Source organism: Trachemys scripta, chromosome 2, assembly GCF_013100865.1.
Source record: "Trachemys scripta elegans isolate TJP31775 chromosome 2, CAS_Tse_1.0, whole genome shotgun sequence".
Taxonomy (NCBI): Eukaryota; Metazoa; Chordata; order Testudines; family Emydidae; genus Trachemys; species Trachemys scripta.
Window position 1 is genome coordinate 194451497 of NC_048299.1, and position 25828 is coordinate 194477324.

The 25828-nt window shown below is 38.4% G+C and overlaps 1 protein-coding gene across 1 annotated transcript in view; it reads left to right on the forward strand.

Annotated features, from left to right (window-relative positions):
- SPIRE1 (spire type actin nucleation factor 1) overlaps window positions 1-25828 on the forward strand; it is a gene marked incomplete in the record, with an annotated part of 193860 nt that overhangs the window by 139506 nt on the left and 28526 nt on the right. The window contains 5 exon segments of the mRNA XM_034762583.1: window positions 9365-9448; window positions 9929-10093; window positions 17138-17224; window positions 17673-17802; window positions 21954-21995. Coding sequence (XP_034618474.1) covers window positions 9365-9448; window positions 9929-10093; window positions 17138-17224; window positions 17673-17802; window positions 21954-21995 — 508 coding nt within the window.

The window sequence follows — 25828 nt, forward strand, 5'->3', positions numbered from 1 at the left end:
GAAAAGTGCGCGAAATGATTTCCCGCCGGCGCTTTCAGGGAGGGAGGGAGGGCGGGAGTGATGGACGGATGACGACAGTTACCCAAAAGCACCCTGGCCCCTTTTTTTTTTACCCAGAAGGCATTTGCGGCTCCACCCAGAATTCCAATGGGCGGCGGGGACTCCGGGAACTATGGGATAGCTACCCACAGTGCACCGCTTCCAATGTCGACGCTTTCCACGTTAGTGTGGACTCACAAAGTCGAATTACTGTCCTTAGTGTGGACACACACGTTCGACTTTGCAATATCGATTCCAAATATTCGATTTAAGTAAAATCGAACTACTCTCGTAGTGTAGACAAGGCCTCAGTCTTATGGAAAGTCAATGGGACTCAGGCCCCTAAGTCACTTTTAAAAATGAGTCTTGGGCTTCTAAATCAATTAGGCATTGCAAGGCTGAGCAGAACAATGCCTAAATACCTTTTAAAAATCTGGGCCAAAATCTTTAGCCAATTTGATACCTGTCTTGCCCTGTAAGGCTTACCTAGTTAGCTGTTGCCATGAGGGCAGCTAACCTGTAGCAAAAGCTTAAACACCCTTGCAAGGTGGGAATTTCTACAAGCTTTGAAATTATACTTTTTAGGAAACCTTTCCAGCGGATATTAACCCTTTCTAGCAACATAAAAAAATTAGGAATATGTTATCTTTTTTATTATCTATTTTTGGACACACAGTCTTCATTTTCCCTTTACATTTGGCTGTTAAAGTGGAAAATGATAGATGTTTCAGTCACAAAATTTTTATGGTCATGGTCTTGAATCGCTCTCTCCCTTTAATAGAGCAGCGTGTAACCTAATATTAACACCACCAGCAGGGTTTTTATAATTATGCAATAACAATTTTATTAACAGTAAATGAAACAATTAGCTAAGTTGTTTACTCAAACTTAGATCCAAAGAACAACCTTTCTTCTGTCCCACACTGGCAGCCCATAAAAATTTACCTTGGAGGATAAACATTTTGGATCAAACAGTATATTTGCACAATATTCAATGCTATACTTTAATTATTAATGTTATAGAATATTGCTACAGTTACTTTCCAGAAACTCAAAACCCTTGCCAAATGTTTCTCTACTTGATCCTCTCTGTGAGTTACTGAAGAAGAGCCACTAATATCCACCCAAGACCTCAATTTGGAGTCTGTCAGTGCATTTGTTTTATTGATCAGTAAGGGATCACTACTGAGCAACCCTTTTCCACCTCTCTCCACACTAGGGAATGTCTTCTCTACTCCCACTCCTACTGTCTTACAAACATGTTTTTGATATGAGATTCAAAAGTCCTATAGCAGCACAAAGCATTTTAGTGACTGAATCTGAAAACCTTACTCTCATGAGTAATTTAATTGACTGAAATGGGGGATACTCAAGTGAGTAAGGGCTGGAGGCCCTGGTCCATAAGGCTTAAGTCTGACATTAGATAATTGGGTATGTAGAATCAACTATTACCCTTGGGCAGTACCCTCTTTTGTATGTTATGTATTCTTACATCAGAGATCAGATGTGCAAGTCTATTTTATCTGTTCCCCAGTTATCAGTCAGAATCATTTCCATCAATAAAACAACCTCTAGAAATGGGAATACATACAGAAATGATGATAGATTACATTTTTAAACTGCTAAAGGACAAGGCCAGGAATCAGACCCCTATTTATGAAAAGCGCCTTGAAATGTTAAAATATGGAGACCATTGTGTTCAAGTGATTCTTTGCTGTTGAGCTGACATGTACATTACATAACCTTCCATCTGTCACTGAGCAAAGGAAAGTATTTTTCAAAGATGGGGCCATTTAACAATAATAACAATTGTACTAGATTGTTTTAAATAATGCAAAAATAAATGTAAAGACATCCATATATTTATTTACTCAAACTGCTAGAGAATTGTGTGTGAGAACACAACGTTTTAAAAAATACCAAATGCTTTCATTGTTATAAAATGAAGAGTGTTGAAATGCTTAATATTCAGACTTCTGGTGTGTAACCTACAAATCTGTTTCCTACTTTTCTGAATGAATGCCCAGTCTATAACATGTGAATGAGATTTGTAGTGAGGGTTTGAGGGCTCGAGGTCCTCTAAGATAACCTCTTAGTATTTTCCCCCTCTAAAACGGAAATCCGCCTGGGCTATGATTTTAATATTGTAGCAAAAATAGCTTCCTCTGGTCTGTTTCCCAAGGGTAAGCACAAATGGATACAGCAGCTGAGGTTCTTCATATGGATTTCGGATTTCAATTAAGTTCTGACAAACACTCCATTTTATTCTAAGTGTTTTGGTTTGCATAATTCGTTATTGAAATTGATTTCTAACCCCACTGACCTTAGCTGATTAAGGAGAGAGGTGATACAGTTAATGCAGTCTAGAGGACTTGGCATGTATGTCCATCACAAGAAATTGTTCCCCCTGAGCAGTACCCAGCATACACAGAAGAGTTAAAGGAAATCTTCATAACCAATGTTTGTAAGGTCAGAACATTTTCCATTTGTGTATGTTGCTAAATTCCAATGTCTTCTAAATTTGTAACAAGGAAATTGCGTAGTATTCCATTGTTTTTCAAAACACTGAGAAACTCAAGTCTTTCAGCACACCTTGCAAACAACTCCTGGCAACGTTCAATCTTTTGAGCAATTAATATGATGTGAAACTTTCTATATATTAATTCCTAATGTGCATTCTGCCATCATATCTAGGTGCTAAGTAGCCTTCAAGCATTTTGGCAATAGGATTTAGACTTGCTATCTCTTCCTCGTCTCTTTTCCTCCTTCATTTAGCTTGTTTGGTATTGTTTTGTTGTTTGCCTTCTGGGAGACCAAAGCAGATTATTTTGTAGCTCCATTAGTGGATGAAGGTCTGCTTTCCAGTGACTTAAAACCATTAAGTCTGCTTCATTCTGATCCCCAGTAAAAGGGAACTCAGAGCCATCCGCTGAAAGTGTCTTGCCTTCTGTTCCTGGGAGATCCCCCCTAGGAACTGACAGCCACAATATCCCTGATGATTGTAGTTGCATATCAATGTCCAAGGATTACTAGCTAGCTTTTTTTTTTTTTTTTTTTTTTGGCATGGCATCACATTGGGAGCTCAAGTTCAGTTGTGTGTCCACTGTGATCTTTTGATCCTTTTCAGAGTCACGGCTTTCCAGGATACAGTCCTCCAGTCTGTAGGTGTGGGCTGAATTCTTAGTTCCTGAATGTCTGACTTTGCATTTGGCTATATTAAAACACATTTTGTTTGAATGGGCTCAGCCTACCAAATGATCAAGATCGTTCTGTATGACTACTTGGTTCTCATTATTTGCCACTCTGGGTCATTCGGTGTGTCTTTTTATATTGACATAAAATCAGCACTCTTCCAGTCTTCTAAAATTTCCCTGGTAATCCAAGCTTTATTGAAAACTAACATCTGCAGGCCAGAGATCTCCTCAGCCTACTCTTTTAGGACTGTTGGGTGAAAGTTATTTGAGCCTACTGATTTAAAAATGATCACCCCAGAAGATATGCAGTATAGTTGTAACCATCTTGGTCCCAAGATATCACCTCATTCACCTTGTCTCTCTAATACCATAGTAGATGATGTTTAACAACTGGAGTGAAAGGACAGCGTTTCTTTTCTGGCTGGTAGCCTTTGCTGTTACAGCTCTCCAGCCCTGTGATGGTGTGATTTATCTGGACTTGGCCTTCCTCAAATAGAAGCTCCCCCTCTTACTATATTGTGCAGGGACTAATTAGATGGGTGCCTTATTTTGAAGGTGGTCCATCAGTTAGTCAAACCTTTTCTCTTCTCCTGATTCTTAATGGTAAAGAGAATCAGGTTGGCTTCTTATAACACGGTGAGATATTTAGCATTTATGTCAGTTTTGCTGCCTTTGGGCATAATCCAGCCCAACAAACCATATGTTAAGGAACAGAAAGCTTTAATGGTTGCTGAAATGGATAATTGCTGCAAGTATTGTCCAACATTCAAAGTAAAGGTTAAGCAGCTGGAATATGTTAACTCTGTAAAAATAAATGCGTATTGAGGGTAGTAGCAGCAGGGCCGGCTCCAGCATTTCTGCTGCTCCAAGCCAAAAAAAAGCCGCGATCGGCGGCGGCAGTTCAGCAGCAGGTCCTTCGCTACTAGAGGGAGTGAGGGACCTGCCGCCCCCGAATTGCCGCAGGTGCCGCCCCTCTCCCTTGGCCAGCCCAAGCACCTGCTTGTTAAGCTGGTGCCTGGAGCCGGCCCTGAGTAGCAGTCTGACTGTTGTCAGCTTGTTCACCAAAGTTAACCTTGGTTCTGAGGAGCAGAAGAAGAAAGAGTTAGGATGATTTTATAATTTTGCAGGCCTTCAACAAAAGTTTCCAGTTCAAGAGAAAACAAGGCATTTACAGTTCACAAAGACTTACCCTGAAATTGTTACCACTACTTTGCATCTGATGGAGAAAAGGATGAATACTCAGACTTCAATACTGATATAAATGCAGAAGTAAATGTAAATGAGACATTTCTATAATATTTCCTCTTCTGGAGAAAGGACTTCTTGCTTTTTAAAGTAACAGACTGATATCACTGACAGTTGCAAAGCACATACAAGTTTCCATACACACATTTTTCCCAGTTGTCTATAAACCACCGGAGGAGATAATGCTAAGCTGTCATGCATTGTGTGGTCGTTAAAGGATGCCTACAGATGTTCACTAGAAAGTAGGTTTAGACTGCTATGTTTATTTGCTGTGTAATTTGAACAATATTCAAACACAGAGGTAAAGGAAGTGTTATTGAAGTAGCACACTGTTTTACCTATCTTTGTTAACCCTTTCAGGTACTAATTTAAGCCTAATAAATTTAATTCAAAAGAGAAAAATTTATGAAAGATTTTCTTATGGTATTTATAATGTGGCTCTGCACATGAATTAAAATGAAAAAGTATGTTAGCAGATTTTTTTCAGTGAAACAAGACAATATTGGTTAAATGTATCATTTACTCTCTCTCTCTCTCTCTCTCTCTCTCTCTCTCATGAGGATTACCTTAAATACAGTGTAGAATGAGAAGCTACTGCATGCTCTTTCTCTTGGGGATTATGACTTCATGCAAGTTTAAACAGAATTTAGCAGGCCTCGAATAGACAAGGTAGTTATCATGATTTGCTGTCAAACTGGGAGGATGTATCTAGTGGCGCCCCACAGGGATCTATCCTAGGTCCAGTGCATTTCAGTATTTTCATTAATGACCTGGAGAATGGAGTGGAGAGTATTCGTATATAATTTGCAGATAACTTCAAGATGGGAGGGGTTATATCCACTTTGGAGGACAGGATTAGAATTCAAAAGGACGTTGAAAAATTGAAGAATTGGTCTGAAATCAAGAAGTAAAAATCTAATAAAGACATTTGAAAAGTACTACACTTAGAAAGGAAGATAAGTACAACTACAAAATGGGGAATAAATGGCGAGATGGTAGTCCTGCTGAAAGGAATCTAGAGGTTACGGTGGATCACAAATTGAACATGAATCAACAATGTGATGAAGTTGTGAAAAAGAGTCTTATTCTGAGGTATGTTAACAGGAGTATTTGTATGTAAGACTTGGGAGGTAATTGTCCCACTCTGCTTGGCACTGATGAGTCCTCAGCTGGAGTGCTGGGTCTAATTCTAGACACCACACTTTAGGAAAGATGTGGATAACTCAGAGAGTCCAGAGAAGAGCAACAAAAATGATAGGTTTAGAAAGCCTGATCTATGAGGAAAGGTTAATGAAATTGGGCACGCATAGTCTTGAGAAAAGAAGACAGAGGAAAGATCTGATAAGGATTGTGGTCATTTGTTATCGGTGTCCACTGGAGATAGAACAAGAAATAATGGGCTTGATGTGCAACAAGGGAGATTTAGGTTAGATATTAAGAAAATCTTTCTAACTAGAAAGATAGTTAAGCTTGAAATAGGCTTCCAAAGGAGGTTGTGGAGGTTTTTAAGAACAGGTTGGACAAACACCTGCCAGGGATGGTCAAGGTTTACGTGGTCCTGCCTCAAGGGCTGAGGTCCCTTCCAGGTCTAAATTTCTACGATTTTAAGCTAGGACCCAGAAGGGGTGAAAATGAGGTAATTTAAATATGTTCTGTTGTCATATTTTCTTTAACCCTGCCAGGACTGACGCTTGAACTTTTTGTTTTTATTAAGGCTGTTTCTCTTCTGTTTTATAATGCAATGGATGAAAACTTGTTAATTCAGTTATAATGGGCAGTACTCAGAATGCATATGTCAAAATTTCAAAGATCCTCATAGATTCTATGAGTAAGCTGCTCTAAAACCAAGTCCACATGATATGTGGAATCCTGGGGTTTGGCCTTATTTACAAATAAATTTAAGAATAAGATGGTAGAGTTCAGCTCAAACTTTCACATGACGATTGGCTGCTCGTATGGTTCTTATTCCAATCCCACCTTGCTTTGTGACCAGATAGCGTAAAAGTGTTTCAGTGAGTCAGAAGACTCTAACCTTTTCTCAATAGGGCCAACACCTGCTAACACCTGGGATGTTTCAAGCAAACACTGCCAGTCTATTAGGATACATCTGCACTGCAATAAAAAAACCCGTGGCACCAAGTCTCAGAGCCTGGGTCAATTGATTTGGGCTTGGGCAGTGAGGCTAAAAATTGTAGTGTAGATATTTGGGAACGGGCTGGAGCCTGGTCTCTGAGATCCTCCCCACTCGCTCGGTCTCGGAGCCCAGACACCAGCATGAGCCTGAATGTCTACACTGCAATTTTAGGCCCCGCAGCCTGAGCCCTCCAAGCCCAAGTCAGCTGACCCAGGCCAGCTGTGGCCATCCGATGGGTCTTTAATTGTAGTGTAGACGTACCCTCAGAGACATCCTGGGAGAGGAGAAGAAAGGACATACTTTTAGCTACACCTGGAATACATTGGACTAGAAGAACTATTTGGATGTGGAGCTTTGGGGAGGGTATAATAGTTAAATGTTTGCTTACATATGTCTCTAATTAGGGGAGTCAAAACCACAATCCTTTTTCCTAGAACTATTGAATTAAAATTATGCCTATTCTTGGAGGCTTTCTTGAAGCTTTAAATTTGCCAGGATATTTTCATGTGCTGTAGTTTTATTTTTACCATTAAAATTATTACTCAGTAGCTAAGACTCTGTTGTTAACTGCCATACTCATCCCACACCAGAGCTTATTTAAAGGCTAAAAACTTACACTCTGGTCTGAGGTCATTTAAAAAAAATAAATCATTTCAAAAATTGTAGGTTATCCAGTTAGCAGTATCTAACTCTCGTGTCTTTAAATCACAAGCTATCTTGAATGGCACTGGCTTATGATAATGCTGGGTCCTACTGATAAAATCTGTGTTAAAAAGAAAAGAAATTTCATTCTTCACAAGAGCGTGTTGTAACTAAAAGAAACAAATGCCTTTGGAAAGTCTTAGGGTGTAGTCAATATCCATGAATGAGGCAAGCTGAATTTGAATCAATGAGTGCGATCTCTGAGTGAGATCAGAGTTGTCAGAACAAGTAGAAGCACCCTAATATCTTCTAAATTTTATCTTCTACCCAGAACCCTCCTCTGCCCTATACTCACTTCATATTTTCAGGACTTGGCCATTCGATTTTGTGTCATATAAGTTGCATGGATTTTCAAGAGCTTGCCTATAATGTATGTAATTTAAAAAAACAAGCCAATAATGGTGTTAAGAACTTGGATGTAAAAGTAAGTCTGTTGTTTTCACATTAAAGGTAGTAGTAAGCATTTGCTATCCTGTACTCTCCCCAAAATCCTCTGTAGCAAAATAAATTTTAAAAATTCCAAGGACTCCTGTGAGATGACTGTCTGTTATGTAGGATCTCTGAAATCAATTTTAATAGCTACCTGCACTGCTTCATTGAAAGATTCTTCTGAGGCTTAGAGCAAAGATTTAAACTATAGCAGTTTCAGGGTAATGTATAATAAACAGAAAATTATATTTTTAAACCTCTTTTTATAAATTTTGTAAAAAAAAAAAAAAAAAAAAAACAGACCCGGCTTCTTTGTTGATCACTTCCATTATAGGGAGCACCCGAGTGTGTCATGTTGGCTTAATTACATTGTCAGCTCAGAAGGAGGACAAATATTTCTGTGCTACATACATAAATAATTGAAATGTTTCCAGATCTGTAACCTATTGATTTAATCTCCTAACATAAACTCAAGAGGTTTAGTGAACAAAAGTTTGGAGCCAGTTATTGTTCATGAAAATGCATGAATAAACAATTGGAAAAATGTGAATAAGACCCTGTTAAAGTGCAGTTCTATTCTGAAACTATCTACAAACATGGCATAGTGAGTTTCCATGCTTGTGTCTCAATGATTCCATTTCAAAGGCATTCAGTTTACAAGAAAAACGTTGTATTCTGTATAAATGTGTGATTTTTATGTATGATGTGAATATATGAGACTATTTCCATAAGTGCAGAGAGTCCGTTTATTTAAATTTTGAATTACACATATTTGTTTTAATGTTAGGTGGTCCAATAAACCCACTCTCTGATCTACTGTAGCATTCAGTCACTGTTCTTATTCTAGTCAAAGTCCGAAAATTTGGTTCTTTATTAAGTAAGCTTCACCAACATTGAGGAGGGACATTTTCTTTTTTAAACTTTTTATTTTGTCATTATTAACATATATGAACTTTCCATACAAGTATTAAGAAATCTTATTAATAACCTGTATTTGTTATCTTTAAAAGATCCCTTTGTGAGTGGTCAAGTTCTTATCATCATCTGTGTATTTATTATTTTTAAATTCCAAAACCCATATATTTTAGTCTGCTTTATATAAAACTCTCATTTTCCATTAAAAAGAGTTCCTAGGCTTGGTTTCTCCATACTACTAATACTGGGGGAATCTATCCTTTTCCAAAAACAAGCTATCACGTCTCTGACTGCTAGTAGTAATTGTGATATCAATGGGTCCTTCTCCAGGTCCATAACCAACTTTGGGCTGTAACCTAATATCATCACTATGAGTTCTGTGGGTAGTCTGTCTTTAGCTATCTTGAAATTTCTATTTGTTTTCCTCCCAAATACTATTTTCTTATGTTATTCCCACCATATGTGCAGAAAAGTCCTATTCCTTCACATCCTCTCCAGCGGGCACCCTTTTATTAACAATTTTGGAAATCTAATGTCTAATCTGCTGTACATGGTCTGAAAACATTCCTTGGAATATCCACCATGTAAATTATGAAAGATGAATAGACGCAGAAGAAACCATATTCTATTAAACCTATTCTACTTTATTTCAATACAGTTTTATGTTCTTATACAGCTTATGTACTATATTGCTTTTAATTTACAGAATCTGAAGAAGATTCAGGAAATGGATAAAGAAAGGAGTGATGAATCCAGCACAGACCTTGATGAGTTGAAAAATGCTGACTGGGTAAGGCTGTAGACATTTACCATCATTTTCAATAGGTTATATTTTGATGAAAAAAATCTAATGTTCTTAAGCTGCTTGCTTACTGTCACCTGCTTTCTATAAAAAACAGTATTTAAGTTTTTTTGTTTCTGTAGTATGAATTAGTAATCACTCATAGAAAAAGTGGAAAACAAATTAAATCCAACACTGCCATCAGTGATTTACTGAATTACATTGTGATTTTGGGATTTCTGTTAGTGACTAGAATAATCCACCAGATTTGTTTTCTAGTTTAAGATAGGTTTTGAGCCAGGTTTTCAAACCCACTGTACCACCTACCTACTTCATTGTTGTAAAAAATAAATTTAGTCTTATTTAGTTGGTTCAAAAGTGCTCTGACGTGACGAGTCAGCTATTTTTGTCTTAACTATATTGGTACTCGGTAGTAATGAGTGTATAATAAGTGTCCTGAAACCTTATTTGTCTCCTTTGGCTCTTCAGGCCCGCTTTTGGGTACAAGTGATGCGAGATTTGCGGGACGGTGTTAAACTTAAGAAGGTTCAAGAACGTCAGTATAATCCACTTCCAATAGAATATCAGCTCACGCCCTATGAAATGCTAATGGATGACATTAGATCCAAACGCTATACCTTAAGGAAGGTTATGGTGAGTTAAGAATACCATTGTGATAAATGTATACAGTCACCAATCACCATTACTTTTATTTTGTTTTTCAAAGAAACTCAGAATTGTTACTTCAGTCATGTAGTTAGCTATTCTTACATTGTTTTTACTGTTTCCTAAATTTTGAATATTAATTAAGAAAAAACAAATAGATTGGCACATAGAATAGAATGGAAATATCCACTCCTTATAATAGAATGTAGCCACAACCACTTCCTCTTACAAGAAGTCATTGTGATTATGAATGGTAGTCTGGAAACTATTGATGAACCAATTGACGTTCCATAATAATCACTCTAAGCACTTATATGGTGCTTCATGTGTTTCAAAGTGATATGTAAACATTACCTCATCAGTCCCTGCAGCTCCCCAGTGAGGTAGGTAAGTGTGTTGTTAGCCTTATTTTACAGATAGGGAAAAAGAGAGAGTTCTTCCTGATGTGACTGGTTGTGCTCTACTATCATGTGAATGTGACAGATATAGGTCATAGGTTGTATCTTTGGGTCAGGGTGGGCACCTCTCTCATCCCAGACGTCCTTCCTTGGATATGGACATCACTGTAGAGCCAGTTTGGAGTTCAGGGTATAGCTCTGTGTAGTCTTATGGGGGGTGCCCCCTTCTGCAGGCAAAAAGCCTGAATGAAAAAGGCCAACAAAATAATCCTGCAGCCCACAAAACGGTCTGCACTCACCCCTCAAGGCAAAAGTTAAATAGTTTCTGTAAAAGGGGCCAGTAGAGGTTCCTAGTTCCCTGAGAGGTCTGAGGGGCTCATGCTGAGTGTCCTGGCCTCTAAAAAGGAAAACAAAGCAAAGATAGTCACTGAATTTCCCCTGAGGGAGCAGATGACATATGCTCTTCAGCAGCTTTCCTGCAATTGATGCTGCTGTTGAGACACTATGGTGATGAGGGCAATAGCATTACTACCTAGCTATCTATCTTATAGCTAAGGTTCAGAGAGCTGTGTTACTTTTAATATCAACCACAGAGCAAAAGAAAAACCAAACTTGGAGGCCCTTTACTTTTGACACAATACATGGATTCAGTACAGTAATTTTGTTTGACTAGGAGCCCTGGACGATATTCTAGTTCACCTTTTGCCAACATAGCCTCTAATTTGACTTCTGTTAAGTTAGCGTCTATCTCTTCTCAAAAGATTTTCTTCATGTGGTTGGTGTTGAAGGCACAGCTGCTCTTTCTGACATCCAGATGCTAGCTATCTACTATATGCCTGCAGGCATCCATTTCTGTCCTGCTCCTCTTGTATATGAAAAATACTAGGCAGGTTGTCTAAAGCCACTTTTGGTCATATGGGCATAAAAGTGAATTAGGATTAGAATCTGCTGCAGGTACAAAATCTATGGCAATGTCTCTGATACTGTTGCTAGCTTTGTCTGACTACAACTTGCTGGTACCTCCATGCTAGAAAAATAACTAGTTTCTTATTATAAAGTTTCCACCTAGTAGTTTGAGTTTTGTTGCTGAGCATGCTCAAAGAATTTCTGTGCAGAAAATTGTATAATAATATGGATGCAGTTTGATAGGAAATGAAATTTACTGAAGCTTGAGGGGTTCACAGATCCTTACAAGTTCAGTTAGATCTCCTGAGTACAGCATAATTTAGCTGTCTGTCATGAGTCATAGCTAAATATATATATTCCCAACAGAGAAAGCTGTCATGTCTGTCTAGATGGGGAAACAAAAACAAGAGTCCCAAATCTGAATTGAAAAGCAGTGAGGGGAAAAAGGGATTATTTTTCCTCCTAGCAGTCAAAACATACACATGGCAAAATTGTGATTAAAGTGAATTTAAACAGTGGGAAGTCAATAGACTTAGGCGCCAAAATCGCTTTTGAAAATGGGACTTAGCCAATCTAAATCATTTAGACCTTGCAATGCTGAGCTGAGCAATGCCTAAATACCTTTAAAATATGAGCGTTAATTCTGAATTAATTAATTTATTATCATAATACCCAGTGAGGTGAGGTGTTTGTATTATCCCCATTTTATACATTGAGAATTGAGGCATGCAGATTAAAGCCAAATTTATCAGACACATCAACTAATTTTGGGTGCCCAATATGAGAAGACTAGGACCTGATTTTTCGTAGTACTTAGCGTTTGATAGCGCTTTATATGTTCAGAGCAGAACTCCCAATGCCCTGAATTGCAGCTCTGACTGCTCAGCACTTCTGCAAATCAGAGCCTGGGTGTCTCCAACAGGACACCCAGAAAATAAGGAACATGCAATTAATAGCTACCTGTGAAAAGTTTGGTTTATGTGTCTTGTCCAGCATCACACAGGAACTCTGTGGCAAAGGGAGAGAGAGAATGCAGGTCTCTTTTGTGGCATTCAATTGCCTTAATTGTGAGAAGAAGAACAGGAGTACTTGTGGCACCTTAGAGACTAACAAATTTATTAGAGCATAAGCTTTCGTGGACTACAGCCCACTTCTTCGGATCCATATGCTAAAAGCTTATGCTCTAATAAATTTGTTAGTCTCTAAGGTGCCACAAGTACTCCGGTTCTTCTTTTTGCGGATACAGACTAACACGGCTGCTACTCTGAAACCTTAATTGTGAGATCATTCTTTTCCTGCAGTTCCTGCCTCCTTTACCACACATCTGACCCACCTCAGTAAATGAGGCAGCACAGAGACAACAGCCTCCTTCACAATACAATCCTGAATCTTCCCCAGAGCACTGTCCTTCTTATGCACTCAGAGAACAGGGGTCCTGTGGGGGAAAAAATAGTCTTTAACTACATAATCACATACTATCATGATACATATGCACAAGGGAAGTTTGAATACAGAGTCTTACAATGGAAAGTTTCAGGCAGTCTTAACTATATTTATTGATGCCTGAGTCACCTATAATGCATACACACCGAAAATACACCTCTACCCCGATATAACGGGGTCCTCGGGAGCCAAAAATTCCGGCCGCATTATTGGTGAAACCCCACTATCGAGATAGCGGCAGCAGGGCTCCAGCGGTCATTTATAAGGCCCGGGGCTCCCCGCAGCAGCCGGAGCCCCGGGCCCTTTAAATCGCCGGCCAAGCCTCGCTGCCGGAGCCCCGGGGTTACCCATGCGAACCCATGTTCTATCGGGTTGCGTTATATCAGGGTAGAGGTGTGTATATATACAATCTTGTGGCTCAATTTTATTTACAGAAAGAATATACTGCATTAATAATGCAAGTAACAAGGAGAAGATGATGAAATGTAAACTTTTCAGAGCTCTCTGTCTAGTGCACTTGTACTTTACTTTAGTGTTTGTATATAGCATTTTAGCTTCACAATAAGTATTTCTCATGGTGGATATGTTTTCATGTGAGTGCTGGAATGGCTGTTTTAGAAATGATGTAGCATACCTTACCTGTGATCAATTTCATTTCAGCTGAGATTTTCCAAATCATACAAAACATAGTATCAATTAAATACTGCATTTTCAACTGGATACATTGTTCTACTTTGCTTTTTCTAAAGTGTTGCTTAGTATAGCTGTGTTGAGATAGCTTCATTTCAGTGGTGAGTAGAGCAATTCTTTTGAATGTCATTTGTAATGTGCTTTTCAATCACTTGGGATCAAAGGCATGTTATAAATACAAGATATTTATTATCGTCATTCAAAATTAGACTTGCCATGTGCAGCCAACCTGTTTATCTCCAAATCACATTTGTTTTTTGAATGTGAACGTGGTGGGCTGAAAGCAAGTGTAGGAAGCCTTCTTGACTGTGTTTTCTTCTCACTGTGCTTTTGCTATGTGGTTATTTACATTTCTGGTAGATCTTATACACTCAGGCCACATTTTTTCTAATAGGTAATGTTACTAGTTATAATGTACGCATGTACAAAATTCTTCAGAATTTTAAATGTAAGCATTTTTCTTTCATTTTGATTTTTACAAAAGAAACATTTGGGATATTTTTGACAGTGCTTTGAAATAGTTCGATTAAACGTTAATATGTGGTTGGTTCCAGTCTGGTATCTGAACAGAATTACAATTATACAACACTTTTTTTCTGTGCCTGGCTGTGTGGCACAGATATGCTTGTACTGTGCATATCTGACCTAATCTATTTAATCCATAGCCAAGACTTTTATTTCTGTAAGGGCATTCATAGCCACCAGTTCCTGTAATCACTTTTTAATAAATAATGCTTGTGAAAGAGTGTCCATTTTGGAAACAGAAGTTAGTTTGACTACAGAAAAAATACAGCATTTACAGTGGCAATGAAAGATTTTTCATAGTGCGCAGAGTCTCAGCGTTGAGCATAAGTCCTTGGCATTTCTACTGAGGCTATTGAGAATATCAGTTACTCTGCCATACACTTCCTTTGTGACCTTGGGGAAATCAGTTGGGCACATTAGGTGCTTCAGCTTTACCAGTAGTGAAATAGGGATTCGAATACTTACTGATTGTATAGGGGTGGTATGAAGGTTAATTGAGGGAATAAAGCACTTTGAGATCCTCAGGTCAAAAGTCCTATAGAACTGCAATATTGTTTATTATTTATTTTATATTGTGATATAGACAACTGTCCCGTTGGGACTGGACTGAGATCACCAGCTCACCAAACAGCTGTCAAATGTTAACAACTTTCAGTCACTACTAACTTTGACAATGCTTGAACCAGTGACCTGGAGGAATAAGACTTCATGTCTCACTACCAATCATGTGAACCATGCAGACCTATGAAAACTATCAATTCTTTTAAAAAGAAGGGGGAAAACATAATTGCTTTAAAAATAATATTTTCCCCATCATAAAATGTCAGTAAAAACCATGTAATTGAAATATTTTCTTCTTTAATGTTTTTGGTGAATATGGAGGATGTGAGAGAGTTCTGTGTTTCTATCAATAATATATGCACCTCAGTTTACCTTCTTGATATTCTGCCCGATTGCAGAGTATTAAATCAAAGGAAGCTATTGGGAGGAATCAAACAGGAAATGAAACAATAGAGAAAAGATACACCAGTGAAAATACCAAAGGTTTTTAAGGAATGATGGGGGAATTATTAACTGGGAAATGCTCCCCTGCCTGACTGTAGCCAGGCCATCAGACTTTTTCTCCATGCCTGAGCAAGGAACAAAGCGACCCTAAACTGTTAATGACCCTGAAGGAAGGAGGGGATGAGCAGGCAGCAGCAGTTGGCGATGAGTCTCTTATAAAGAGAGATTGAGAGACTGCTGCAGAGGCTGTCTGTCTCTCTTGGCCCAGGAATGGGAGAATCTTAGTTTCAATGTGGTACATGCATCATGTAGTCCATCTGTTATCATAGAATCATAGAATATCAGGGTTGGAAGGGACCTCAGGAGGTCATCTAGTCCAACCCCCTGCTCAAATCAGGACCAATCCCTAGACAGATTTTTGCCCCAGGTCCCTAAGTGGCCCCCTCAGGGATTGAACTCACAACCCTGGGTTTATTTTAACCCATTTCTCTGAATGCTGTGTTCTGGCTGACTAATAAATCAGGCCTTGTGAAAATCATGGAATTTTATATATTTGTTTGTTTGTTTTTAGAAAATTCATGGCAGTGACATAGGTAAAGCAGAGAATTTCACGGAATAGGCACAGAATGCAGTCAGAAAAAGGTCACTGCTGCATTCATTTGCCTCAAACTGGCCACTGAGTCCCTCTCCCCCGCCAAACTGCTGCAATCTTTTGCTGGAGCACGCTCTACGAGTTGCAACTTGCATGAGAGCAGCTGCTTTATTATATATCCTGTATCTACAATATATTACTGAGAATTTTTCTCTGCAATGCGTAGTATATAATAATTAATTATAATTCATGGAGATATCCCATCTCCTAGAACTGGAAGGGACCTTGAAAGGTCATCTAGTCCAGCCCCCTGCCTTCACTAGCAGGACCAAGTACTGATTTTGCCCCAGATACCCAAGTGGCCCCCTCAAGGATTAAACTCACAACCCTGGGTTTAGCAGGCCAATGCTCAAACCACTGAGCTATCCCTCCCCCCTTATGTTTCGCCTTATCTCCAAATTGAGACTTTGGAAAGAAATTATGTTGTAGCTCTGAAGACAAGAAAAACTCTTACGTACAAAGAGACATTTCTCTTTTTTCCTCTTCTTTTTGCAGGATATATATTTTTCTGGCTTAGTTTTACTAAGTATTAATTTTAGATATGCTATCAAACACTATAGTTCTCTTCCAAGCTCCATTTATACTTCAAAATATTTTAAAAGCATGAGTAAATTGATAAACTTTGTAAGGTGACCTAAGGCCGGGAAATTCAGAACGTAGCCACTCCTTAGTAGCACCATCTACTCCCGGTAGGGTGTGCTGACATGGGATTGTGGTTAATAGCAGTTGCTAGATCTGAAAGAATGAGAATGGACAGTTGATCTTTTTCCATTGCCAGAAGCAGATCATCAGTCAATGGGACTAGCACCGTGTGTGTGCTTGTACCCGGTCTGAAACAAGGCTGAAAAGAGGTCAAGGAAATTTCAGGCCCCTTGATAATGCCCAAGTTTCTTCATTACAACCCGTTTAGTAGCCTTCCCTGAAAGAAGACTATTAGATGCAATATAAGAGTTAACGGTTTTGCCAGGCTCATGAGTTCTTTCCTAGGTGTGGCTCTAGCGCTTGTTCATTTGAGGCCTGTTGGCATACTGTCCTCCAAAGAGAGGTATTGACAGATTTCCCTAGTAACGAACCCAGTATTCTCCCACAAACATACTGGAAACTCTGATGTCTGATTGTCTCAAAGATTAATCCTAAATTTTATTAATTAACATTATTGCGATTGCACTTATTCTCCAGCTGTACATCTGCACTCATTTTCCATTGTAAAACCAAAATGCTCTTATCTGCAGCATTTCTTGTCTATGTATTGCATACAGAGTATTCCTCTATTTGAGACTGATGACAGTTTTAGGATATATTTAATGTAAGTGTGAAACTCTACAGGTTTCCTCAGGATATTATGATCTCATTACACTGCAAAAATGTGAATAGAAAGTATTAAAAAGATGCATTTCATTTTCCTCCTTTCAGGTCAATGGGGATATTCCACCTCGATTAAAAAAGAGTGCTCATGAAAAAATCCTGGATTTCATCCGATCACGGCCCCCATTAAATCCTGTATGTAATCCAATATGTTTCTTCGTGGTGAAAGGCTGGCTGGCTTTTTTCAATGTGTTTGTGTTTTAGTGTTTTGTTTTAAAATGGTATAGTAGTACAAAATATATCTGTTGTTTGTGTGCTGTGCATTTATTCTTATGTGTTTCACATAAGAGCTGTTTAACTTTTCTGGTCTGTTTAGGAAGATCATTGTAAAATCCTGAAACCTTAACACTTACCTTTAGCAGTTATCCGATATCTTTGTGAATCTGGGTTGGTCTTATCTGCTTATAAAATTATACTTCCAATGTTCTTGTTAAAAAATCTCTGTGAGGAACGTACTCAACTGTGTTTATAAGTGAATGAAAGTAAAATCACTTCAGAATAATCTGCTATTTAAAAGAATCCTTGTGAAATCACTTTCCAGGAATAATGCTTAGAATGAACATTCATTCTTTTTATACCCAAGGCCTCTGCAAGAAAACTGAAACCAACCCCACCACGGCCACGCAGCCTCCATGAAAGGATACTGGAGGAAATCAAGGCAGAAAGAAAGCTGCGCCCTGTCTCACCAGATGAGATCAGGCGTAGCAGGCTAGGTGAGTACTTGCTTTTGCTTATACTAGTTTTGAGCAGCAGTACTTGCACAAAACTACCCCACATAAGGATATTGGCAACAGGGCCGGTTCTAGGCACCAGCAAACCAAGCACGTGCTTGGGGTGGCACAATTTTCAGGGGCGGCATTCCGGACACCTTTTTTTTTTTTTTTTTGCTTGGGATGGCAAAAAACCTAGAGCTGGCCCTGATTGGCAATGTCTGCAATGAGCTCAATTAAAATAGAGAATAAAATAACTCTTACCCTTTCAAAAGAGGGTAAAGCCTGCAGGCTCTGTTAGTGCTATGCACCCTTTCTGGTAACTTTAGGAATAGAAGAATTTAGTACCTTGAAATTATTATTTTCTTGTTTTAAAAATAAAAGATGTGTGATTTAGACTGATTGCGTCAGGTTTCTGATGACATAATTAGGGGATTTTAAGTGACATAATGTTGATTATTGTGCAGAGGGATTTACATTAGATCGTCTCATGGACGGGAATGGAGGTTTGTTTCCCTAATATGCAATATAAAGTGTTACACACAGATGTTTTTTAAATTCATTTTATTCTTTTGTTTCCTGCTCTAAGCTCCATTAATCTCATGGTCCTTTATTGATTATCTGTGTTTAAGGTTTCCTGAACTTTTGAGCTGAGAGCATTTCAGTCATTTTGGATGTAAATCTTTGCTTCACTGTATAAGTTATGAAGCCCCTGTAAGCGTTCATATGAATTTCAGTAAGCGACTGATTCAGATCTGTATTGCAAAGCAGTTTGTTTCAGAAGTGTACATGAAACAATATATTACCTATTGTAAAATTCTATAAGTATGACATTTTTCACAAGTCGCCACTTTATGCCTCAGAACCATTGAACTAAAGCAAAGCCTGACCATTAAAGATGTTGCAAATATTCCAAACTGTTACTTCCATTTTCCTTCTTTAAGCATAAAGTATTTAACTGTCACAGAGAAGCTTTGTTAACTGGATTTATGCAGAGAAAGAGTGATGTCTTGTGGCTAAAGAGGCAAAAAAACAACACACACCTGTATTCTCTGTTGTTCTGTTTGGCAGACAGGGCCGGCGCTTCCACTAGGCGACCCTAGGCAGTTGCCTAGGGTGGCAGAATTTGGGGGGGGCGGCATTTTGCTGCCCTCAGCGGAAATTCGGCGGCGGGGGATCCTTCCGCTCCAGCTCTTCGGCGGAAATTCAGGGGCGGGTCCTTCACTTGCTCTGGGACCTGCCACCGAAGTGCCCCAAAGACGCGGAGCGGAAGGACCCCCGCCGCTGAATGCTCAGAGGAGCAGCGCTGCCGCCTAAGGCAGCAAAAACCCTGGCACCGCTCCTGTTGGCAGTATATCTATGCCTGGCGCATTTATTTAAAGGCAGTGGTCCAAACTCAAATGGGTTGTATTTATTCATTGTCTGTAGGGGAAAATTGTTATCACTCTTATTTCAGCCAATTTTGGAGGGAGTGTTTGTTTGGCACTTGGATGCTTTTTAGCAGCAGAATGTTCTGAACACTGTTTTGCAGACCATCTGGAGCCTGCTATGGACATGATTTATGGTTGCCACAGCTATTGGTTTCTTTTTACCTGCTCAGACCCTTCTTTATATGAAAGACTGTGGAAGCTCAGCAGAATCTCGAGTGGATTCTTTTTCTTTACTTAAGTATATAAAAAATCAACTTTAATATACGATATGTTCTCCATTTGGGAACTCTGTCTTAGAATCCTAGAACTGGAAGGGACCACGAAATGTCTTCAGGACTAAATCTTGTGGTAGTCCTCTTTCAGCCCGGTCAGATTTTTCACCACTCAGTTATATGGCTCGAAAAATGGAATATTAGAGCATGCTTAGGTATGAATGGGGAATTCATGAGAGTTTATTAATTATACAGACTACAGAAGACTAAAAAATGTTTTCTCTCAAGCACCTGTGTAAACACCTAATTGTCATTAGCTTGAAGAAAGAAAAAAAAATTTTGTGACTCATTCAGAAGTATTGCTTGTTGTGTTAGAAGTACATTAGTTTTTTCCCTTCTTCATATTGAAACTGACACAATAGATTCGTTGTCTGAAATATCAAAATTTTCTTCAGAGCAAAATTTATATCTTTTTGGTAGATTTGGGGATGGGAAATGAGCAGCCACATTCAGAAAGCTATAAATAGTCCTGGCTTACAGATAGATAAGTATTGCATGTAATTTAGTGTAGTGAAAATGTAAGGTAATAAGGCTTAAGGATTTTAAATCTAAATGGAAGCCCAACATAGAACACAGATGGGAGAAAGATGTGGAAATGATTGTGGATAATACATTTAAACCATCTGGACAGACATAGTTGACAACAGTGAAAATAAATGAAGTTTTGGAGTGTATTAATGAAAGTATAGAGTATATTATACATGTGCAGGAGTTATTCTGTTATCTAAAGCATAGAGAAACTGTTTGGAATATGGTAATCTTGGTAATCATATTGTGCATAACCAATTACACACACAGAGAAATTTGCAACAGAGGAGTGACCAGTATGAATAAGTGTCTGATAGAAATGAGTGGTTTATATAGGCTCATAAGAGGTCTGAATAAAATGGAAGAAAAAGAGAAGCATAGAAGGTTTATCTCCTTTAGTTGAAAGAGTTTATTTCCTGGTATGAACAAGTTGAGCTAATGTAGCCTTGAAGAAAACCAGTTCTTCCCTTCTGTATTTCATTTGCATATTTCATTTGCTTTAGGTTAGGAGTGAGGGGTGTGCCATTGGGGAAAAAAAATAATTTAAAACCTGGCTGTAATTTAAGTGGACAGAGATTTTAATATATTTAGCCATTCTTTTTGCAACTGCTGTTGCCTCTGGCTTATATTGTCCATTCTTGCTCTAAAGGAAAAGTACCTCTACTCCCAGGTTTGGCTCTGGGTCAGACACCTACTGTACATAACCTTAACTGATTCCCATTTACAAGGCTTACTCCTATGCAACCTTTTTTAAACACATAGCTTAAGGGGATGTGTGGCTGCTGGATCATTCATACAAGCTTGCACATTTTACAGGCTGACAAATCAGCATTCAAGCAAATAGGGGCAGATATTTTACATATCCAGTAAGTTCATTTTCCACCTTGTGTTTATTCTTACTGTTGGGATTAACCTGCTAAAGTCGTCTCAAGTAAGAATGAATCTGACATTATCCTAATCCCTACTAGACATTGGATATTTTTGAAATGTGGACCAATTTTAACACCATTGGCAGTTTATGTTCAGGATTGGTCCAGGCGCCGTATGTCAGAAGCGAGGTGCATTGACCAAGCTGAATTGAACAGCTGTGCCACAGCAGTTGCTTGTAGCCATGTCTCTCATTTTCATGAGTGATAAAATTCACCTACAAATGTTTAATAATAAATACATATATGGGACAGGGATATTAGTTAAATAAACTTTCCAGACCCAGTTAACCTTTGACTGCTTATTGTCCTACAAATGGGAACAAACTGTTCAGAGGGCTGAAAAGGAGACAGCAGGATACTAGATCCATTTTGAAGACTGAGGAAAACCAGAACAGGGGGCAATTTTGAACCAGGCGTAGGATGCAGCCATACACACAGTGTCAGATTTTTTTATTTTTTTGGGGGGTGGGGGGAGGTTCTGTAAAGATACCAAATGTTGATTTTTTTTTTAATGTCTAGTTATGATCATGGGAGATTAAGCTTTCAGAAATGTTAGAATCTTTGTTTCAGTTCACTGAAATTTGTGTGAAATGTGGTTCTGTACTTTTTAATTTTTTTCTCTGTCAGCTACAGTTTTTCTTTCATAAATGTTATTTTAAGTGAAAACCTTACTTTCTGTTTTTCAAGATGCTTATCTCTTGTGTTAGCATCTGGTTTTATTGTATTCTAAAACCAGTGTTCTACAGATCTATCTTTCAAAATATCTTTCTTACACATACTGTATTTGCAAGTGCCAGTGATGCTATTATAGTGTTTACACCTCCAGTGTTACCATAGTAAAGAAAAACATGTTTTAGACACATTTTGGATTTATATTAGCCTGGGCATCCGAATCCAAAATGTCTTAAGTGGACCTAATCTTTTCTTTTTGTTACCCCTCTGCCTTCCTAACAGCTTAATTGTTTTCTTTTTGTTGTTTCTGTTTCCTTTTTCAGCAATGCGGCCACTTAGCATGTCTTACAGTTTTGACCTGTCAGGTAAAAGGTGCTATAACACCTGACGTGGTTATTGTGTTTATTGTGAAATTTGTTCCATCCATTTGTTTGTTTAACCCTCATATAAGAAAGAAACGTGAAGGGATTCTTCTAAGCCATGGTCAGTGAAAGGAAAGATTCATCTAGATTTCCTATTAAAATCTATAGTTCTGCTACCAAATAGGGGCATACACGTATAAGGAACCACTATATTTCACCTGTAATTGAATTTTGTGAAGAATAAGATGGTCCACAGCTATCCCTAAACCCTAGGAAAGGGCTTATTTCACCTTAGTCTGATTTTATTATTTACTAAATCAACCCTTTTCCCTGAAGTTTTGCTTTTAAGCTAAATCTTTTAGTCTTGGTTTGACCAATAAATATAAGTACTGTAGTGTGTTAAAGTCAAATGTCTAGGGAATCACTTTTTGACTTGACCATCTTCTGCAATATTTTATTTCTTGAGATTATTAAAAAACTGTTAAATCTTTCATTGAAATTTTCTTAATGAACATTTCACGTACACACACATTGCAGAGAAACACTGATGTATATAGCTATATAGTGTGTGTGTGTGTGTGTGTATATATTTATATAACTTAATCTCATTTGTCAGTGCACTGTGGAACTCTTATGAAGAACAAGTGACTTAGCTATGTTGGAACGTTTGCAATCTTTGTTAGTTATACATGTTCACTCCAATAAGCTTTGCAGCATTAAAATGTTAAAGAAGAGTGCAAAGCTTCTAACAAATCCATGGGGATTCACTCCTGGGCCACCATCTTGGAATTTTTTATTAATTTTTAATGTACCCATGTTCTTCTGTCTAATACTCTGTGAATTCCCTCTCTTTGAGGGGGAAATCTCAGTGGTCATAAATTAAGCATTTAAAGTTTTAATGAGGATGCAGGACTTATTGCTGAGACTGACCCCTCAGAAGGAAAACTACCTTCTACACGGTGAAGGGTAGTATTCTGCCTACACCTGGAATGGGAACCTAATAGATGGCTAGATTTCTCTAGTGCCTTTTATTTTATAGGAAGGGTATAAGCAATAACAGACTGCAAAGTGCCTGCAGTGCTCCTGAACACTGTCAGAGGAGTGTGCTCTGAGGTGTGAAGCCAAACACCCTCATTCACAACCATTTAGATTCCTTCTTACCTCATACCAATGTGCCATATCAGCCCCTGAGACCTATGCACTGCGGGGAATCACTACACTCAGATCTTATCCTTTCCATGGAGCTAGGAAGGCATGACTCAAAGCTGGTGCAGTTATGGGACCTCCACATGAATGATCCTGTTCCTCCAGTAGATCCCTAAGATAAGCAGGTTCCAAGTAAAATCCATCCCCTCATTCTGTGGGGAGGCAAAACCTTCTATATCCCTCATTCGCCATCACACACAAGGAATAACCTGGGACTCTCACAAAGTTCTCCTCTTTCACCCCCATATCTCCAATCACTTCCTATGGGTTTTCCCATGGGAGGAGATAATATGGCCCAATGGTTTCCTATTTATCATCTAGAAAGACCATATTTGAATGGTTTATTATCATGATGTAAAGAAGCACGATGATTTGGTAATCCCCCAGCAGCAAAGTTTAGAGTGAGCATCTAATATGGTTTATTATAACATTGTCTAATGGCGGCAAAATGTTCCACTAGCCAGTTCTCATGTTAGGTGCTACGCTGTGTCCTTTTAAGATCTGGAAATTCCTTGTACATAAGGTCAGATACTAGTGTAAGCGGTCAAACTTTTATTTTTCAACTCTTCTGTTACTTCCAAATAAAGCTGAATGAGCCGATAGTGCAGGAGAGTAGAACAGAACATGGCAAGAGTACCTTTACTGATCAGCGTAGCAGGGAAGATGTCCAGCACTATCCCTTTAAATGTGTCTGTTTGCTTATTCTCTTCTTGTCTTCAGTTAACTTGCTCTTTTCAGGATTTCTGTTCAGTCATGGATCTGAGACGTGTTCCTACTTAGTTAAATCCAAAATGATTTTGCTTAACCATCCTTTATTAATTCATTATCATAACATCTTTGTTAAATAAAAACTACTTCATAATAACCTACAGTACTAAACTATGCCTTGGAGTTGATCTTTCTGACTGACCACTGAAGAACTCTTCCTGTTTTCTTTATCCATTTTCTAAATGTACTTTAGCACTCATGTGATTCACACAGAGATGTGATACTGCTTTGTTGTCTGAATGATCCTATACAGGACCTTTAGAAGCAAATTCAGGGGTGATGAAAACGTTCTCACAGGGAGAAGTGAGACAACAGATCAGACAACACAAAATGATTTCGTTTGGGATGTAAATAAAAAGCAAACAAATGGTTTTGTTTCATTTTGTTGCTTTGTTGATACTTTTGCTTTATTCTTTATTTTGATGGGAGGGTTTTAAATTTGCTTCCATTTTGTAATGATTATTTTCACATTTTTTCTTGATGTTTGTTTTCATTGCTGTCTGCCCAGCTGAAGAGATGTCATAAAAATATAAACTCTCACTGAAAAGCAGAACCTTCCTCTCAAATTTTCATGCTAAAGAACATGTTCTTGGCCCTGCTACAGCAGCTTTGTGCTGTTCTCGTGGTCCAAAGCAGCTGTAAAGCTGGCTTAGCCAAGTAGTGAAGGATTCTCCTTGTGTTAGGGAAACTTGAGGGTGTTGAGCCAATGTGGCTGGTATGTGCCACTCTTCTCAGCCATTGGCACAGGGAGCATTTCTAGGGGAAATAGGATGTGCACAAGACTTTCCAGTTCCCAGCTGGCAGAACAGAGCCATTGGTAGCTGGATGTAAGTTACAGCAGTCTTAAAGGTAGCTTAAAGCCACTTTTGCTTCCCTCAACCTGTGTTGAACATAGCTCAAAAGACGGGAGCATCTGACCGTGAACATACAACCCTTTTTGTCCTCTAAATCGAACACAAAAAAATGAAATAACAGCTGCAGAAACTGCTGTTTTTCATATCTACAAAGTTAATGCTTTCATTGTTTTCCAAAGCTCCTGCGCCCAAGCGCCAGTAGGGGTTGTTCTTCATATGCCCAAATCTCAGAGATGTGGAGCAGAATCACACATCATTTGAATGTCAGGAAAATGCTCAGGAAAGGCAGATAATCTGTTAGTTTAGTTACCATGGTAATGAGCATGGTACCCACATCTAGAAAGATACATTTTTCAGTATACTGGTTAATTAGTTTTCTTGTCTGAATTAAATATGCAAGTCATCTATCATAACGAAGAGCAAACCTTTGTGCTACAATTACTCATACAGTCTTTTCCCAGTATTCTCACAATGTAACTAATGTAGGACAAACCTATATTAATCCAGAGAATCCATTTTCTTTTCTGCCTTCCTTTTAACATGCTGTAAAAATGTTAAGGCAAAGGAGCATATTTTACAGTAGAAACCAGGTCCAGTTTTCTGTTCCCATCATGTGTCAATGAAAGCTGATTAGGACAGAAACACCATATGGTTAGTTAGCATATAATCTGTGATCTACTTAATTCCTTGTTTCATAAGAGAAGCAGTCTTACATGTAAATAAAAACAAATTTCAATTTATCCTAGTTTTTTTGGTCTTTCACACTCTCTCTCTCTCTCTCTCTCTCTCTCTCTCTCTCTCTCTCTCTCTCTCATATACACATGCCTTAAGACTAGTGTCAGGCACAGAAGTAGCAACACATAAGACATATTTTATTAATTCCTTATGTAGTCAAGTTATCAAACTCACAGCTTTTTGTTGTTTCCACGTGGCCTGAAATATTTGATAGCTTAAGAGACTCTCAGAGAAACCAAAAGTATTTTCCTAATGCTTCAGCTAGTATTTACC